The sequence below is a fragment of the Ictalurus furcatus genome, chromosome 6, assembly GCF_023375685.1.
Source record: "Ictalurus furcatus strain D&B chromosome 6, Billie_1.0, whole genome shotgun sequence".
NCBI classification, from domain to species: Eukaryota; Metazoa; Chordata; class Actinopteri; order Siluriformes; family Ictaluridae; genus Ictalurus; species Ictalurus furcatus.
The window spans coordinates 2,997,501-3,017,785 of NC_071260.1; the positions used below are offsets into that span (position 1 = coordinate 2,997,501).

General features: G+C 43.3%; 1 protein-coding gene across 1 annotated transcript in view; it reads left to right on the forward strand.

Moving 5' to 3' along the window:
- Positions 1–20,285, forward strand: part of LOC128608488 (receptor tyrosine-protein kinase erbB-4-like) — a 338,895-nt gene that overhangs the window by 285,737 nt on the left and 32,873 nt on the right. The window contains exon 20 of the mRNA XM_053626224.1: positions 1,366–1,551. Coding sequence (XP_053482199.1) covers positions 1,366–1,551 — 186 coding nt within the window. The remainder of the gene's footprint in view (positions 1–1,365; positions 1,552–20,285) is intronic.

A 20,285-nucleotide genomic window follows, 5' to 3' on the forward strand; every position in this document is an offset into this window, starting at 1 on the left:
TACTTTAAAAGCACCAGCGGTTTAAATTCACACTGTTTTGTATGAAAGATTCCCGAATGAGACGGGATGAATTCATTTCCACCCGGGCGTACATCTCCATCCGTCTCACCGTTCCCTCCGTCTCTCCGCTCCCTCTGTCTCGCCGCTCCCTCCGTCTCACCGCTCCCTCCGTTCCCTCCGTCTCACCGCTCCCTCCGTTCCCTCCGTTCCCTGTCTCGCCGTTCCCTCCGTCTCGCCGTTCCCTCCATTCCCGCCATTCCCTCCGTTCTCTCCATCTCATGGTTCCCATCGTCAACACTGTCTCACCGTTCCCTCAGTCTCACTGTTCCCTCCGTCTCACTGTTCCCTCCGTCTCGCCGTTCCCTCCGTCTCGCCGTTCTCTCCATCTCATGGTTCCCATCGTCAACACTGTCTCACCGTTCCCTCAGTCTCACTATTCCCTCCGTCTCGCCGTTCCCTCCGTCTCGCCGTTCCCTCCGTTCTCTCCATTTCATGGTTCCCACCGTTCCCACCGTCTCACCGTTCCCTCCGTCTCGCCGTTCCCTTCATCTCACGGTTCCCACCGTTCCCTCCATCTCGCCATTCCCTCCGTCTCACCGTTCCCTCCATCTCACGGTTCCCACCATTCCCTCTGTCCCACCGTTCCCTCCATCTCACCGTTCCCATCGTTCCCTCCGTCCCACCGTTCCCTCCGTCTCACCATTCCCACCGTCTCACCGTTCCCTCAGTCTCACTGTTCCCTCCGTCCCACCGTTCCCTCCGTCTCACCGTTCCCATCGTTCCCTCCGTCTCACCGTTCCCTCCATCTCGCCATTCCCTCCGTCTCACCGTTCCCTCCATCTCATGGTTCCCACCGTTCCCTCCGTCCCACCGTTCCCTCCGTCTCACCGTTCCCATTGTTCCCTCCGTCTCACCGTTCCCATCGTTCCCTCCGTCTCACTGTTCCCTCCGTCTCACCGTTCCCATCGTTCCCTCCATCTCACTGTTCCCTCCGTCTCACCGTTCCCATCGTTCCCTCCGTCTCACTGTTCCCTCCGTCTCACCGTTCCCATCGTTCCCTCCGTCTCATCGTTCCCTCCGTCTCACGCAGCGTGCATGCGAACCAGTGAAAATGTGATAGTGCGAATTTTTTTCTGTTTCTGCCGACATGAAGCAATATTATAGTGTATCTTCAGAACAACATCTTTCTATCCACTCCTATCATTTCCATGTAAATGTGCTGAGCTATTTCACTCCATCAGCACAAACCGAAGCGGTTTATTCGACGCCTCAGGTGAACAGCGCGACGTAATCCAATACCACGAGAGTGGAATCACAGTGTGAATGTGAAATCAGAAATCTCTTTTGTTTGTTTGTTTCCTTCAGGAGGCGCTGATCATGGCCAGCATAGAGCATCCTCACCTGGTGCGTCTGCTCGGAGTGTGTTTGAGTCCCACCATCCAGCTGGTGACCCAGTTAATGCCCCACGGCTGCCTGCTCGACTACGTACACGAGCACAAGGACAACATCGGCTCCCAGCTGCTGCTCAACTGGTGTGTGCAGATCGCCAAGGTAAGAGTCCGGGTTCGCTTAGATTGCACCATACTGGTCTCATTTATCAAAGCTTGTGTGGAAAAAAACAAAGAGCACAAGATAACTGGTATTTAATGAGGCTTTACTGGTCACAGCACAGTGAAATTCTTCTCTGCGCATGCACCAGCGGGTCAGAGCGCAGGGTCAGCCATGATACAGCGCCCCCTGGAGCAGAAAGCGTTAAGGGCCTTGCTCAACGGCCCAACAGGGGGGTTTGAACCCACGACCTTCCGATCAGTCACCCAGAGCCTTAACTGCTATGCCACCCCCTTTATAACATGTGTGTATGTACACTCGTACGCAGCGCCCATTGATCAAACCCACACGTTCTAAATTGATGTTTTCGGGCACAGCCACACTCACGCGCATAAAGAAAAGCCCTCAAATTGGCAGAGTTTTTTTTGTGTGATTGTTGAGGATTTTTTTCCCCCCCAAAATGTGCAATTTGTTTTCAATTTGAAGAGTTTTTTCAATTTGAAGAGTTTTTTTGTGTTTTTTTTTTTAAAAAACGGAAAACTACTCGAATTGGTGAAATTACACTTGAATGAAAATGTCTTTTGCAGCGATGTCTGTCGGTAAACAAGACCTTTTAGCTGTACTCGTGCTCGACGCACGTGAATCGAAGAGGGCTTTGGTGATGACGTCACGTGAGGCGTCTCGGCCCGGATTTTGAAAAAGTTTTTTTTTTTTTTTTTTAAATCAAGGAGCGAAACTAAAACGGTCTATTCAACACTTTTACGAGTAGCGTCTGCCTAACAATTTAAAAAAAATAAAAAATTCCATTTAGGAACTACATCCAGAAACTCTGAGATTACGCTGATGGTTTTTAAACGTAATGTATTGCACCATCAATGGAGGTAAGACGTGTCATTATTCAACTCGTAGTTGGTTTGGAAACGCCGATACCAATCGAAAACGGATCGATGATCCGGTCCTCACTCCCAGCATCTTCAGAGTTTCTTAAAACACGTTCCTCACTCCTCAAAGCTTAAATGGTCCTTTCATACGATTTTACTTTCCATTCCGTCCGTCTGCATCTTCCGAGCACCGAACTCATTAATTACTCTCTGATCTGATATAACGGACAGTACGTGATATAGCAGCTCCGTGTAGTCATGTTACCTGCTATTACGCTTTTCTACCACTAGGGGGTTCTTACATAGTCAGGGGTGTGTGGACATCCTCGCACATGAGCGAAACTTGACAAATCGCATTCAATGCATAGAAACGTTCGGTTTAGGTGAGTCTGTGAGAATGTAGCCTCATATTCCTGTTCTTCACGGATAGGAGTCGAACCAGATGCGATCTCCTACTGTTGTTCCACATCTGCCTCGGGTTTTGACGTGTTGTTTGTTCCACATCTGCCTCGGGTTTTGACGTGTTGTTTGTTCCGAGATGCTTTTCTGTTCAACGCGGTTGTAAAGAGTGGTAGTGGCTGGTGAGTGTAGTTTACAGTCTATTGAATTATTATTATTATTATTATTATTATTTTTTAATCGAGGTTCCTCGTCGTATCGAGTCAAATGATGTTTTTTATGGAGTTCGTTATGATTTTGACTCGCAGTACGACCCTGAAGGGAAAAAACTGGTCTCGGCGTATCGACTACATCTGGAATAGGAAGGACACTTCCTATTCCGTGTGACCGTCGATTCGTAGGTGAACTCCGACGTTAAGAGACGCACTGTCTGGCATTCCTTGGCTCTGAACTCAACAATTTTACGCTCGCTAAGCCTCCCCAGGGTATAGTATATATAATATAGCGTTTTCAAAGAACACACCAGTTCCCTCCAACGTCTTATTTTGACTTCAACTCTGCATGAAATATCGATTCAGAAGCGTATCCTTACATCTCTACAAACTTCCCAAAGAGCAGCTGTGCATCCGCTGTATTATCGAACGTCATCGGGTTGCTGACCTCAGATCAATACTGTTCCTTCGAGCACACACTCACACACATGCTCACCCATAAGCTCATGTGTATGTATGTATATATATATAGAGAGAGAGAGAGAGAGTTTTAACTGGTAAAACTGTTATTTAAGATATCAAAAAAAATATTTTTTTTTTTACTCACATTCAAGACATCTGTGATTTAAGATCTCTAAAATACAACTGTAGATATCTGAAATTCGGATTTTTGAATTTTAGTTACGCGGACATGGAATTTTTACTAGTTGATGCTACTTCTAGAAAAAGCGGAAATGCAGATACCTGTAGGTCATTATTTCTTTTACATTTTAGTAATAAGTCGCAGGGTGGAGAAGGGGGAGGGTGTTCGGCCATTAGCACATTTATCTTGCACCTCCGGGGATGGGGGTTCAAATCCCGCCTCCTCCTTGGGAGCATGGAGAGTCCATCTTCTCCCTGTGCTTCGGGGGTTTCCTCCGGTTTCCCCGAGCTCCCTGGGATAGACACCAGTTTCCCCGTGACAGTTCTTACACTAGTGAAGGCATCTCGTCACTATAGGTGTGACGATTCACTCCAGACACAGTTCGCTGCAATTCACGATAGCGGCTTGGCGATTTTGATTCCAAGACTATTTCGAACGGAATACGAACGAAGAAAAATGATGCCTGGAAAGACTCCTTTGTATGTGTTTGTTTTTTTTTTTTCGTGAACAAACAAAACGCAAAACAAAACTGCTACAAACAGACGGATTAATGATGTAAAGAAAACCCACTTCAGGTTCAGCACGTCGTAAAAATCAATGAAGAAATTCTCCCACGATATTTGATTGAACAAACAAAGCTTCTGACCTGGAGACTGAAAACGACCGGCCGAACCCTAACGAGCTCCGTAGCGGAAATAGAGCTCCAAAGTCGGTATTTCGGTGGGGTTTGAAAGCGACCGAAGAGCTCTTTTTTACCCGTATAATGTCTATAACTATCAGACTTTATAAGTGCAGGTCTGCGCGAAGAACGCGATCACGTGACCAGCATGCGCTTTGGGCACAGATTGGGAGTTCTGGTGTTCGAACAGATGCACTATGGGTATTTTTGCATCACGATACAATACATGTTACGATGTATTGTTACACCCTTACTCGCTACCGCTTCGAGCTTGAATTGTTCTCCTTAAAAAGCTTTTCCTTTCAGCAATGTACGCTTTTTAAAGGAGAAAAAAACAAAGGCTTCCTAAAGGGTGCTTTAGATGGTTAACGGTGGTGTGGTAAAAATGGAAGGAGGACATTTTGTTTATCACCAGACGTAACGGCGTTTATTAGCGCGGTTTTCAAGCCGAGTATGTAAGTACACGTTTTATGTCTCTGCCGTTAGGTGGTGGATGTCTTCGGGTCGTCTGTCCGTCCGTCCGAGACGCTCGTTAGCACGGTATCTCGAGACCGAGTGGTTGAATGTTTGTAGGATTTATGAGGAATTATACAACGCTTAGTTGCTGTCCACAAATTTGATCGGTCAAGCAGCGTTCCAAGAGTGCCTATATTTCCTGTAACCGCACTGGGGACGTTTCCATCTGGGTCGACATCACAGCAAGGTCAAAGGTCTAAAACGTTTTCTTTAATAGCTTGCTTCCTGTTTGGATTCCATTTGAAAGGGGATTTCTGGCTTATAAATCACTAACAAGAAAGTTTAGACTTGTTGGTAGAGGAAGCGTCCCAGCTTTTTTCTATTTATTTATTTATTTATTTATTTTAAAAATAATGACCAAGCCAAGAGCTTTTCTTGTGTGTGTTCAAATGATTTAAAAGCTTCGGTCTGATTTCTCTTTCCTTTTCTTGCGCAACCTGTTTTTGTTTTTCCTCTGGATGGAAATGGACTGGACCCGAGTTCAGTCGAAATTGGACGTGCACCGACCGAAACCGACCGCAATCATCGTTTATCTTCCTTCCGAGTCATCTTTTCTACAGTCTTTTTTTTAAGATTCTGAGCAGCATCTCCCTAAATCGGTTGCACGCGACCATTTGAGGATTTACGGACATAATCCGTCGTTAAATACGAATTTAAAGTTTGGTTAATGGAGGTTTGGGCTGGGCCGTTACAGTAATGAAGTCTCGGGGAGCCCAAACGTAGAGAATTTCCTCAGTGAGTGGCTAAGGGACGAAACAAACAACTTCCTGGGACGTGATGCTCGATCTGTAGGAACAAAACTCCAGCCGAGTCTTTCGTATTACGCTATTAAACTCATTTACTTAATCATACTTCGTCATCCGGAGGTAGTTATTATTTGCTCGTACCACAGTGCTGTCGAGTTCTCCATTCTGATCTAATCAATTATCTAAAATTTCCACCCCGGTGTAAAATGCACCAACTATTAGCTGGTGTTTATTCTGAATACGGCCACTGATTCAATTTGCACTGAACAGTAAATTCATATTCCTCTAATTATACCGGTTAATTTACTAAATCCGTCTGCACAGCGCCCAACTCTGATGAGATATAATAACCTTTCATTAAACATTGAACTAGTGCGTACTTTATCGAGTGTGTGTTTATTCAATGCCAACTGGACAGTCTAGACTTACATAGCACTGGGGAAAGGAAAAAAAATAGAGAGTTAGAGAGAGAGAGAGAGAGAGAGAGAGAGGGAGACAGGTGTGTAGAGAGACAGCTGGCATTCCCTGCCCATCCTACCAGATCATTTGCTGAATAATCAGCTTTTTAAAATGAAACCCGTGCCCGATTATCCGATTAATAATCCATCGGGTCTCGCAGAAGGACACGCAGAGACGTCTCCGGTCTTCGTTGCATCCGTCGACATTTGTTCGTTTGTTTGTCTGCTCCAAAGCATTTGATCCGGATCAAATGATTCATTCGATCCAGATCAAATGATTCATTCGATCCAGATCAAATGATTCATTCGATCCAGATCAAATGATTCATTCAATTGAACCGATTCGTCTGTTCATCTGTTTAGTGTCATTTGATCTTTTTACCCGATTCTGCTGCGTGTGTGTTCACATGATTGATTCACATCATTTGCTCTGAATCGTATGATCCTGAGGCGTTGGCTTGATCGAATCGAGTCGATTCATTCGATCATTTGTTTAGCGTCATATGATCCGATTTTTTTTTTTTTTCTGATTCTATCGCTTGCTTTTTTAGTTTGTTTACTTGTGTCTTTGATTTAAATGGCAAAGCGCACACACTACTTCAACTCGTAGGATATGAGATATATATATACATATATATACACACACACACACACACACACACACACACATATATACACTGGTGAATTTTATATACAAACGCTCTCCCTACAGAATGTTTCATGTTAGAAGCAGAAGAAACGATTATATGTTACTATGGCAACCGGTAGCAGGAACCCCTACTGGTCGACTTCATAGTACAGCGACTGCCGACTTGCAGCGATAGAATTGCTGCATCTGTGAACGTACGTTAAACGAGGATTGCAGCCGTCAGGATTTGACGTAACTAGCCGCACACGCGTGCGACGTAACCGTACGGCCAAGTTTACTAAAACAACGGACACAAAGTAGCCATCGTCTACTAACGGGATCTTTAAGGAACATCGTTTTCGAAATGCACTGTAAAGACTGCAAGTCTTCACCGTGACTGGAGATCCTTCTTGCTATGTTAAGAACTCCACTGATATATTAACAGACTCATTCATTCACGTTTTATTTCGTAAATTGCTTAAAATGTGTTTATTTAGTCATCAGCATATCGTTTTTAAGATGTAAATGAGGCCAGAGGGATCAAATCAAAACACCTGGAGATACCAGCAGCAATATTTTCAATTTGTTAGTCATTGCAAAACAGTGGGGGGAAAAAAATAGCAGATCGTTTCTTATTTTTGTTTATTCTGTCACTGGACAATACCACGCCACACCACCAGAGGGCCCCCCCCACCCATCACCTACATACTAACACAATTCCAGTTAACCTAGCCTAGCCGAATCTAACCTGAGACCAATCACTTACAGAAAACATCACCCTATCAATGATTACATGCTTTTCTTTGTCAAAATAAAAACATTTGTAATCTGGATACTGTTCCATTTTGTGTAGCGTCTGCCATACAATTCCCAGCGGTTTAGCTGTTACCAACATACTAATGATCATTGGGATTATTATCGTGTAGGTAATGGACACACAGTCAGGTTGATCAGTCAATCAGATGAGCAAACAGCTGCTTGTAGCATCAGGATTTTAAGTTTCGGGACGTTGTCAATTCCTACAAACTCACACAGGTGCAGAATTTGGCAGGATAATTACGGTAATAGCTGTTCGTTGTTGCAATCCCTGAACTCCAAACATCATTACTTATCGAACCGGTTGTCAGTGTTCGCCGGTTGCCGCTTACTTAATGGAGCAATTTGGGATTTCACAGATAAGCTTCACATGACTTACAACGTTCGAACGAGCGTGATGATGATGATGATGATAAAAGCAGTACTAAGAGAGTCTGGGAAAATTGAGACGCCGGATGTGGCCTACAGAAAACAATTTTTAGTGTGGTTTAGAGTGATCTGGCGAATTGCGTTCCATTACATTTACAAATACGCATGTAAGGATAAAGTATTTTAGACAGCATTTTTGTCACCCAAGCGCACTATAAATACACTTTTACTTGACATATAATCCATAGCATACTTCAAAAATAGTATTATTTGTGGATCCATTTATTATGAAGCATCTTTTTTTTTCCCCACAAGCCAGCCATTATTTGTAAAAGACAGTGAGGGAAATAAGTATTGAACGCATCAACTAAGAAAAAGCAGTTCTGCAAGGCAAGGAACCAGCTGAAATCCGTAAGTAATTAGAAAGTAATTATACCCCCTATCTGTGCAAATGAATAACAGCTGGGTTAGTAAATTGATGGTCTATAAAAAGGCTTTTTGTTACCAAGGTGTCACACAAGAATCATCTCATGATGGGTAAAAGCAAAGAGCTCTTCCAAGACCTTCACAACCTTATTGTTGGGAATCATATTGATGGAATCGGATACAGACGTATTTCAAAACTTCTGAATCTTCCAGTGAGCACCACTGGGGCCGTTATGCGCAAGCGGAAGCAACATCACTCAGTCATCAACCGGCCATGCACAGGAGCTCCTCGCAAGATTTCTGACCAGGGAGTCAGAAGAACAGTCAGAAGAGTAGCCCAAGAGCCAAGGAGCACTCGGAAAGAGCTCCAGAAACACTTGGAGGCAGCAGGTGCCATCGTCACAGAGAAAACATTAGGCAATGCACTCCACTGCTCACGCTCACCCCGCAAGACTCCATTACTAAAGAAAAGGCATCGTGAAGCTCGTTTAAAGTTTGCTACAACTCATTTGGAGAAGGCTATGAAATACTGGGAGAGTGTAGTCTGGTCAGACGAGAGCAAAATGGAACTTTTTGGCTGTGATACTACACACCATGATTGGAGAAGAAATGGCACTGCACATCTCCCTAAAAACACTACACCAACAGTGAAGTTTGGAGCTGGATGCATCACGGTGTGGGACTGTTTTTCATCACATGGTACTGGCAGACTTCATATAATTGAAGGAACGATGTATGGAGCCCTTTAGACACTCAGTTTATTTGTTCTGTTTTCTTGTTTGATTCAAAACATATGATCATATGAGTCGATTGATTGATCCGATTCTTTTTTTTTTTTTTTTAAAGCTAATTCTGCTGCTTGTCTCTTTGTTTGTTCAATTCAAATAATTAGACTCAAATCGTATGATCACGTGAGTCGTTTGATTGATCCGATTCGATTGTATTGATTCATCTGATCATTGATCCGGTGTCATTTGATCCGATTCTTTTCAACTGATTCTGCAGCTTGTCTGTTTGCTTACTCGATTCAAATCATTTGATCATATGTGTCGTTTGATCTAATTGAATGGAACCGATTCAGTCGATTCAAATTCGTTTGATCCGGTTGCTGTTTCGGCTAAGGTTATACCGTAATTATTTTGCTGACAGTCAGTCAGTCTGTTTGTTTATTTGCTTGCTCCAAATAATTTCCCACGATTCATATGCGTCGTTTGATTGCTCTAATTCAATTGAATTGATTCATTTGATCCCTGATTATTATTTAGTGTCGTTCTATCTGATTTTGCTGCTTTTTTTTTTTGGCTTTGGCTGAGGTTATACTCTAATATTTCTACAGTGGTCAGTTGTTTGTTTGTGTATTGTTTCATGGCCAGATTTGCTACATGTGCTTTCATTTTGAGCAGAATGGAGACGGTCACACTGTGATGACTGGCAGGGCGAGCTACACAGCAGAGGGGAAACACACACACACACACACACACACACACACACACACACACACACACACACACACAGTGTGCACGATGAGCTAAAGAACTGCAAGACCTCACTGGCAAATGACAAGCTGTCTCAGAGTCTCTCTTTCTCACTCACACACACACACACACACACATCCGCCAAAGAAAGGCTTAGACGAGCCGTACCTAGTGCTAGTAACACTCCTGTTGGATCTGCTCCGATCTGATCGGCGTTATTAAACTCCATCACCAAAGCCAGCAGGTTATAATCACTGAAATGACATGACGCATAACCGTTTATTACTCGCCAACACAGCGCCGTGTTTAAGTCTCGGCAGTGTTGTGACTCTGAGTCTTCGGTGTGCCGGATGTGGGTTCTTACCGTATTCATTTTGAACTGTAGATGAGAAATAAGAGTCTTTGTAGAGCAGTGTAACGTTATTACTTGTGCTGAGCCATCATTTGGTCGGAACTGTATTATTTCGGTTTTATTTCCGCATCTGTGCGAGCTCCAAATTGTAGACCGGGGGAAGTCCAAATGGCTGAGATTTGGTGGGGTGGTGTGTTTGGATGTTTGAACGTTAACCGAAGCTCCGGTTCATCACATTGCTCGTCCTCGCTTGCTCTTCCCAAGAACTTATACTCGCCATCCATCCCTGTCTTTATTCATTCATTCAAGAGAAAGAATAAGGTGAAGAAAAAAAAAAAAAAAAAGAGGATCAGTTGTCCATCAGGCTTCAACGCTGCAGTTTAAAAGAAGACGTTAAAGGGACACCGACAGTTTAGCTTCACTTCACTTCACTTCCAATTACCTGCTTGTCAGAATAGCTGCTCTGACCCAGACTATTTAATTGCATCGACCTGGACTGACTGTTACAGCAAAAAAAAAAAAGGTGCAGGACAAACAATTAATGAATAAAATCTGAGACGTTGGTGTTGTAAAAGCAGAGATGTGTCTCAGGATGGGGTGACAGGCGTATTCTGTCCCACTTGGAGAGCTATTGAGGACAATGTGGCAAGTCCACTTCCCCCTTCACTCCGAAAGCAGGGTCAGGAGGGTAAGTGGAGCTGCCACATGCCCTCCACACGCCACATGAGGGTGACAGGAGACAAAATACACCCGTCACCCCCACCCAGAGACTCGTCCTATCACGGCTCCTGCTTTTACAGTCCAGAGCTCAAGCTCACTCGAAAGGTTTGACACTGAATTACGATATTTTATGTGTTAAGATATGAACGGCGATGCTGAACAAATTATATTTCGAAATATTATAAGAGAAATATAAGCTTCTAAGGAGTTTTTCAGATTAACATTGCTGTTGTTATGGATAAACACTTTCATAGCTTTCAGCCCATTACCCACCTCTTAAAAGTACAATATTTTAGCTTTTATTGGAGCATTTTTATTTATTTATTTTTTTAAAATTGGCTGCACAAAATAAACTGCTTATGAGTTTGAAACTGTGCCTCCCTTAAATAAGACTTGTACTAAGTAGTATGCCTGAGCAGTAAATAAGTAGTAATGGTGTTCCAACGAGATTGAGTCCAAGAATTTGAGACTATAAATACTCCTCTGTCGTCATGGTGATTTCAGCATCTTTTAGCTGGTCAGGCAGCAGTGCTCGTGCAACGCCAACCTGGTGTGTATTCTGTGGCATTGCGAACAGCACAAAACCTCCAGGATGAAGCCGTGACCTTAATGTTAAGTAGCTGGCTAGCTGAACTATAAGCTTCTAGGCTTGAGATGACGGACGGTACGATCTCTCCCTTCTGATTGGCTGCTGACTCCTGTCTGTCACTCTGTAGTTGGACTTCTTTCATGCCTAAATTCAGCGCATGGTGACGTATTTGATTTGGCGTACGACGCACGCTTCTAAACACAAGACGCAGCTCTGAGTTTGAACGACTATTACGGGATCGTCACCGCCGCTCAGGAACACCGTATTTTTCGGCTCAGTTTGTAATATAAAATTGTGGTCGGGTTGGGGATTAGTCTTCCAGTGGAACGTAACGATCTAACGGATGCTCGGATCTGACCCGACCTATTGATCGCTGCTCTACATGACACGTTATCCACTTTATAGCCTTCAATGAACAGCCTTTCACAGTGAATAGACTCGGTGTGATAGCCAGCATGAGCACTGCTTTTAATCAGTTTACACTGGCGTTCAGGAGAAGATGAGGACCCAGGGGGCGACTTATCTCCAGTTATTTCATCACAGCGCATGGAAACATGAGGCATGGGGCTCCAGGGACCGAGTTACTGCCGTACAACATTACAACATCAGCACTGATACACACTGAACAGACCAGGACACGGATTCGGCACAATTCAGAACCTCTTCTTAAAAGTTCGATAATAATAACAACAACAACAACAACAACAATTGAGTTGTACATGTTTAGAATAATGACATTTTATGCATATAATCAAAAGCATATTTAAAATAACAGCAGCAGCAATATTAGTGAGATATTTTTCTAATATGGTTTTTTTCATTATATGTTTTTAGAATAGCGTCTAATAAATGTATTTAAAAAAAATGCTAAAAAAAATAGTAGTTACAACAACTACAACAATTACTTTTCTAATAATACTATGGTATTTTTATCATAATACTTTTTTTTGATTAATTGCTAACTTTTTTTAAATAATAATAATAATAAAAATATTATTATTACTATTAATTTTGTTGCTATAATGATGATTATTATTATGATAATTATTATTGTTGTTATTATTATGTTTGCTCTCTCCATCTTTCTTTTAATCACAGCCCCGACTCTCTGGCCCACACATGTTCCCTGTATTCAAAGACCATCTGCTGCTCTCTCACACACACACACGCGCACACACACACACACACACCATCCAACTGTCAGAGCGTCATAAGTAAACTGGCTCGTTAATATAAACCTGATATAGAGGAGGCGGGATATACAGTATGACATTAGCAATGTTAACCGCAGTCACGTGGTCCGTATCAGACATCGTGGCCATTACCCATAAACCCTTGCGTTTCGGCTCCATTATACTGCAGAAGCTTTTCATTAGCTGAAGGTAGCCATATTTACGGCAGACAGCCATCTGCTGTCTATGGAGAGGAGAGAAGAGAGATCAGCGAGATTTCTTTTCCCTCACCACCTGCAGGAAAAGCTCCGCTCTTCAGTGAGCGCCTAAATGTTGATGCAGGACCACGTCGGGCCTCGGCCCTTAGGGACGGCCTGGTTCGGAAAACAGCTCTTGACTAAATTTCACCCGTTTTCGGGGAAAACCTCAGGTCTGCGGAGAAAAGAAAACCGGTGTGAAATACGCAGCAGCGTCTGAACCGTACTTGTGCGTTGAGCTTTAAAGGCTGTTTCTGAAACTGCCGGGTTTTTGTGATCGTCCCATCAGAGAGAAGGGGTTGAATTTTTAAACGTCCTGGGCGAGGGGTGGGTTTTACTACACTTTCCCTGATTTATGCTGAGACCTTTTGTCCAATTTTGTCAAATCTAAAACGTTTGAATCATTTGGAAACTCGGCTCGTGACGACAATCACGAAGACGGCAGAAAGGAAAAAAACGGAACTTCCTGGAAAGCTGACGAAGAGAGATATTGTGATGTAGCGTCGAGTGGGCGTTTAATTCTGCAGATGTACACAAAGCACTCAGGCAAAGGTGTGAGCAATGCTGCTTGCTTGACTGCTCATTATGTATGCTCAACTTTTAGCAAATCAGGCCCAGAGCTGTACGTTTCTACGTATTTTGACACGTATCTGCGCTACCAAGACTCGCTCACGAGCCGACATTAAACGTGACATCACTTCAATACTTCCAGAGCGGGGTTAGCGTGTGCGGTATAATGGTTAAAAATAATAATTCTACTGTTTTGTCCTTTTAAATTCCCGCACTTACGATCGATCCTCACTACTCCAGGTACTATTTTTCTCTCCGAGTGGTCGCACATCTGCACACAGCGGGAGTCCGGCGATCCCATTCGCTCTCCTCAACACACGTGTTGACACTCTTCTCTGTTAAAGGGAGTGTAAGAATCCGCACGCCCCCTCGAGCGAAATGAGCCGTGCTGTTACTTATTTCTGCCTTTCGTTTGCATGTCAATTTCGGGAAAAAAGCACACGCCTCTTTCCTTCTTTTTCCACTTTCACGCTCTACTTCTTTGTGGATTCGGTCAGAGACAAACGTGCACTCGGATAAGCTCGAAAAATCTATGACCATCAAACAAGATTGTATCTTAAAAGTACGAATATAAAATCTAATATAGTAAAAATCAAAAAGGTGTTGATCTGCTGATTATCTGTTAATTGATCGAGTTTTCTTTTTGTCCCAACCAGATAGACACCTTTTGCCAATTTTGCCTCTTGCCATGTGACTGAAAGTTTTCGTCTACTTGTACTCGGCATATTTAGTCACCTGGTACATGTATCCATAATAAACACTTCCCGAATCGCAAAATCAGAAACCACTCTTAGCCTCTATTTACTATGACTTAAAGAGAGGGAGGCGTCACTCAGTATCAGTAAACAAGAGCACGTCTGGTCCAGAAACCTGAACAGAATTGAAAAACACAGCACACCAGACTAGTTCATTGCGAGTTTATGTTAAAACAAAGATACTTGCTTCTGATTGGCTGGAAGGCGTGTGTGTTAATGGTTCTACAGTGTATCTTGTCCTTTTCAGCTATTTTGTACTATTCGTGATTATCTGTGAAATACTGTACAAGTCAAGGTTTTTCTTTTCTCTGTACTCAAACTCATTCTCATATTCGTAAAATAAATAAATAAATCTCGGACACCATGCGACGTAAGCCTATTGTACGTCGTCGCGCTACGACATAGAATGACAGCGATCTGGACGTATTCCCCAGGGAATAAAATATCAATACCTACGGTCAAGCATGGTGGAGGTAGTGTGATGGTGTGGGGATGCTTTGCTGCTTCAGGGCCTGGGCAACTTGTAATAACTGAGGGAAACATGAATTCTGCTTTCTACTAGAAAATCCTAAAGGGGAATGTCCGGTCTCCAGTCCGTAAGTTGAAACTCAAGCGCTACTGGATTACGCAGCAAGACAACGATCCAAAGCGTAGGAGTAAATCCAAGTCCTAGAAGTAAGTGAAAGACTGATCTCCAGTTATCGCTGATAAAGGTGGCACCCGATTTTCTAAAACTGTTTCTTACGAGACACACACGAAACGAGGAAAAATCTAATACTTTTTCACAGCACCGTATAACAGAATGCCTAAAACTTTGCGCAGTACTGCACATGTGGACATGGCCTAACTAATCATTAATATTCATAAAGTAAATCCCAGCGTTCGTTAATATTCATTAACTTGCTAATAGCCTTCTCAACAAAGATGGCAGGATTTTGAATAGCAATACACACACACACACACACACACACACACACACACACACACACAGGTATCTTAATTGAAATCTTTTGTTGCTGTTTCAATCCTGAGTAGAAATTCACTCCTTATTTAATGTAATAAAACCCTGAGAAGCACGTGTGTGCGAGTGTGTGAGCGTGTTGTCAGTGAGCTGCGAGGATGACGACTTGGACAGCAGAACGTTTGCTGAAAATGAACCTCACACTCTGATTATGGAGAGTTTTGTGTTGAAAAGGAAAAGGACTGACTGGACACTTTGCGAGTTTGTGTTATTGCTAATGCACCGTCCCAGATCGAATACTAATGCACCGGATCGTGTGCGGAAAGTAATGCACTAGCAGCTGTTGCTTTATATAGTGGAGTCGCTTCTACAAGAAACGTGTGTGGTTTGGGACCGATTGTTATTTTAGCTTCGCTCGCTTTGAAAAGTAATATGATACAGACTTCAGTACTTGGTTGGAAAAAAAAACAAAAACAAAAACAGTCTCTATCCACACCTAGATATTGTTAAGTAAGCAATGGAACACATCGGGGGGGGTGTGCTTTTATAGGAAAATAATCAACCAAACGCCACGGTTTTTCCCATGACATCACTTGCTGCGGTACGAGTTTTATTCCATATATATATATATATATACACACACACACACACACTGATTTTACACACATTGACAGTGCATTTAGCCGCACTGAGGTATAAAGCATGCTCTTGTTTTAGTGTGTGTATGTTTACAGATTTGTTTTGTGATTGCTGTGGTGATATTTTTCATAAAGCTGATAAAGCACACATAACGAGCATAATGAGCGAGAGAGAGAGAGAGAGAGACAGAGAGAGGGCAGTGAGATTACAGGATTTCAGGTTATCGAGCAGTACACGGGAGCGTCATGCTATATACAAGTTTGTGTATACAGAACGAATGAAAAAACAACAACAACAACAACAACAGAAGCGAGATTAAAAGTCTATTTAAAAAGCATAATAGCTAGTAATAACCCGTTTCTGGATCAAATCGATTGTCATATGCTCTCCTCATCCGTTCTCCTGTCCCTGCCCACCACCCCCCCACTCCAGTCAACCAGACCTCACACAGCGCTCTTCCGTCTCTTCCATCACACCCATTTTCAAACCCACATTACGATGACAGAGCTTATGATTATGGTCGTTATAATTATACTTTTTAGATTACGCTTAATTATTTCCTTAATCTAAAGTGATTATAATGGACTTCGGTCTTTCATTAAGCGGCAGCCTGTCCTCCGAGTGGTTTGTGTGACATCACAGCTAAAAAAAAAAAAAAACTAAAACCATGCCGCCGACTCTGACAAATTGAGCGGTAAATTTGGCGGATGCGAGGTCCAATTAGCAGCGCCGAGTCGGGGAAAGCGAGTGACAACATCTCACAGAGTGTGTGTGGGTGTTTGTGTGAGAGAGAAGGAAAGGGAGAGAATGGAGGAGAGATGATGTTACACTCTTGTGTTTCAGTCTGATCTGATGGTGTCTGAGTCTGCTATCAGGAACAGCTGACAAATTCTCATATAGAATTTCGGTGTGTGTGTGTGTGTGTGTGGGTGCACTCTAAAGATGGCTGTGGATGTTCTTCCTTAGATAGCCTAAAGACAACAATTACTATGTCAGTGTGTGCACTGACTCTATAGTACATAGTTATAGACAAGATATTATTTATTATCCGGTGTCATCCAGAAGAGAATGGGTTCCCTTGTGAGTCTGGTTCCTTTCAAGGTTTCTTCCTCATGTCCTCACATGGAGTGAGGGACTGTTCGAATGTGGGAGTGCGCGCGAGTGTTCGAATGTGGGAGTGCGCGCGAGTGTTCGAATGTGGGAGTGCGCGGGACTGTTCGAATGTGGGAGTGCGCGGGACTGTTCGAATGTGGGAGTGCGCGGGACTGTTCGAATGTGGGAGTGCGCGGGACTGTTCGAATGTGGGAGTGCGCGCGAGTGTCCGAATGTGGGAGTGCGCGCGAGTGTCCGAATGTGGGAGTGCGCGCGAGTGTCCGAATGTGGGAGTGCGCGCGAGTGTTCGAATGTGGGAGTGCGCGCGAGTGTTCGAATGTGGGAGTGTGCGGGACTGTTCGAATGTGGGAGTGCGCGCGAGTGTTCGAATGTGGGAGTGCACGAGTGTTCGAATGTGGGAGTGCGCGCGAGTGTTCGAATGTGGGAGTGCGCGAGTGTTCGAATGTGGGAGTGCGCGAGTGTTCGAATGTGAGAGTGCGCGAGTGTTCGAATGTTCCAGTGTGCGAATGTGGGCATGTTCGAGTGTGTGTTTGAATGTTCGAGTGTTCGTGTGCGGGAGTGCGCGAGTGTTTGAGTGTGCAAGTGTTGGGGTGTGTGAGTGTGCGACTGTTAAATAATTAAATATAAAAGGATAACAGTTCATGTAAATATATAAATTAGTCTAAATATAATAAATGTATATATTTTAATTCATAATAATAATAATAATAATAAACTAAAATAACTTAATAATTTACTTTTTAAAAAAGTTTTCATTTCCAAGCCTAAGACTTTGAATTTATTTTCCTTGTCTTTATTTATTTATATTTTTTGTTTATTGCGATTTCTGTCAGTTACAGGGATAGTTCAGAACAAATGATTAAAAACTAAATCCAAGACACAGAGGGAGGAAACACAAATAACACACAAGTCATACACATGGAACCTCTACCTAGATCCCTTATTTGTATTCCTTGACATGGAAATACTTAAGAAACCTAATACTTAAGAAAGGGGCCCCAGATCCTTTCGAATTTAACGGGTTTATCTCTTAATGCCGTGGAATAGGCTTCATTAGGGAGAACTCCCTTAGCAATACTTATCCACTGAGCCATGGAAGGGATTGTGTCCGTTATCCATTGCAGCAAAGTACACTTGCGGGCACAGTGTAGCGATATTCGCAAGAGCGGAGTACCTTTAAAGCCCTGAGGGACTTCCTGTAGGCAGATCCTACTGTAGGTGCAAAGAGCAGGAGAAGATTGTCCCCAATTCGACCAGAACTGTTGGACCTTGAAACACCTCCAAAAGCAATGCGTAAGGGTTCCCTCAGCAACCTGGGATTTATTGCCGAGGCTGGATAGATTGGGATTCATTTTGTGTCTGTGTGCCGGAGTAACGTGTAATCTATGCGATATTTTAAACGGCATTTCCCAGGATGCATTATCTGCTAAGTAAGAGGGTGCTTCACACGCCGCTCTCCAATCTGCTTCACGTATTTCTTCCCCAAGATCAATTTCCCATAGTCCCATGACTTTATCCGAATCATCCTTGTTTTGAGTGTATTGTAAAAAAGTGCCAATCGAGAAGATACCAATTTGTTCAACTATACCTCTAACGGGGACACTCCAAGGCCACCGGGATGACCACTTAACTTTTTTTGACAACAAACCTATGTATTTGATGATGAATAAAAAAGTATGTCTTATCACTATTATACGTTGAAGCAATCAAAGGTCATCAGCTTATCGTTTTCCAGTACATCACGTATAACACAAATCCCTTGTTTTTATCAGATTGACAGTCCATCATTCAACCCAGGGGGGAAATCTGGATTGTCGTGTAAAGGAGTTAATGGCGAAAGATGTGTAGAATAGCCCTCCCTCTGTTTTACAGACAAGCCTTTGGCGGAAAGAAAAAAAACGCTTGCCCAACCCAGTGACGTTTCAGCTTGGCGTGTTCACTCGCCGTCATGTGCGTCTCCTGCAGAACTAGTACTTGTTCTTTTTTCACATCATTCAGGATCTTTTTTTCTTTTGATCGGATTTTCAATAGCAGCCGTATAAGAAGTTAAAGGCACGCGTATTATCCTGTATGTAAAGTACCTTCGGATTAGCCAGTATTATATTGTGACGAGTAAAGAACCTACCGCCGTCAGATCCGTAGATTCTTTTTTACACTCTTCAAAAGAGACAGTTTTGTAAATCAAAAGATGAAGCCTGACGCCGGTCAGTTTCGTAAATGTGAGAAGAGATCCATGGGTAAACAGTCCCGTGTTCAATAGAAACCTCACAGGACCAGGAAGTACAGCAGATAGCCGGTTCAAAAATGAGAAGACATACAAGTAACACAAATACAAGTCGTGCTGTCATGGATGTTAAGAAAGCCGGCAACAACGGTAGGCCCCGTCGTAAGAGTTAGCCCTTTACGTGCATTCAAAACATACTTTAATCAGACTTGGGGCAAAATACTATAAAAGTCAAGATAGTCTTCCTTCTTCCTGTCGTCTCTTAATGTCCCCCATTGCCAGTATGTAACTCTTACAGAACAGAAGATACAAAAGATAATACTGTGCCCGGCTGCCTGTCTGCACAGCCAATAATATATATTGGTCAGTTCATACCTTACTTCCACTGAATAATCAAACGTTCGGGTCCATTAGAAAAATATTAGCCTAGTATGGTTTTAGAGTCATTCAGCCACTTCAGGACGGGATGCATGAGTCTGGTGAATGGGAGTCGAGACAGGCAGGTTAGACAGAAAATGCTCCACGACACTAGGCTATTCGAAGAACTTGGCACCTTCATACTCCACTCTGTGGACCGCCAGATAGATCATGGCAAAACCCACTCTGTTCTTGCGGAGGCATTTTTTAACTGCCCCGGATGCCTGCCCTTTCCTGACGATCGCAGCCGAGAAATCCCCGTAGGTGGAGATGGTATGTTGCTCGTAGCTGCACAGTAGCTTTCCGGGCAGCTCAAGCAGCTTGTATGATGCGGACTTTATCCTGAAAGTTATGAAGGTTCAGGATCACAGCGCGTTGAGATATGATGAGCACGTTCTATTTTGATCTGGCCATGCTTAAAATCAATATTCAGCATGCCTGGTAGCCAGGATTTGAAAAACAGATCAGGGTTAGTACCTTCCTCAGCCTTGGGCAGGCCAATTATTCTGATGTTGCACCTCCACCTTCTACTTTCCAAGTCATCTAATTTGCAGCCTCAAGGGTTGCCTTCATCTTGACCAGATCAGCATTATCTCTGGCAACTGTGTCTTCCATCATGGATATACGTGACTCAACTCCGGCAACGCGGTTTTCCGCAGTCACGACAGAGAACTTCTCCATCAGCGGATCAATTTTGTTTTCAAGCGCTTCGTCTAGTCC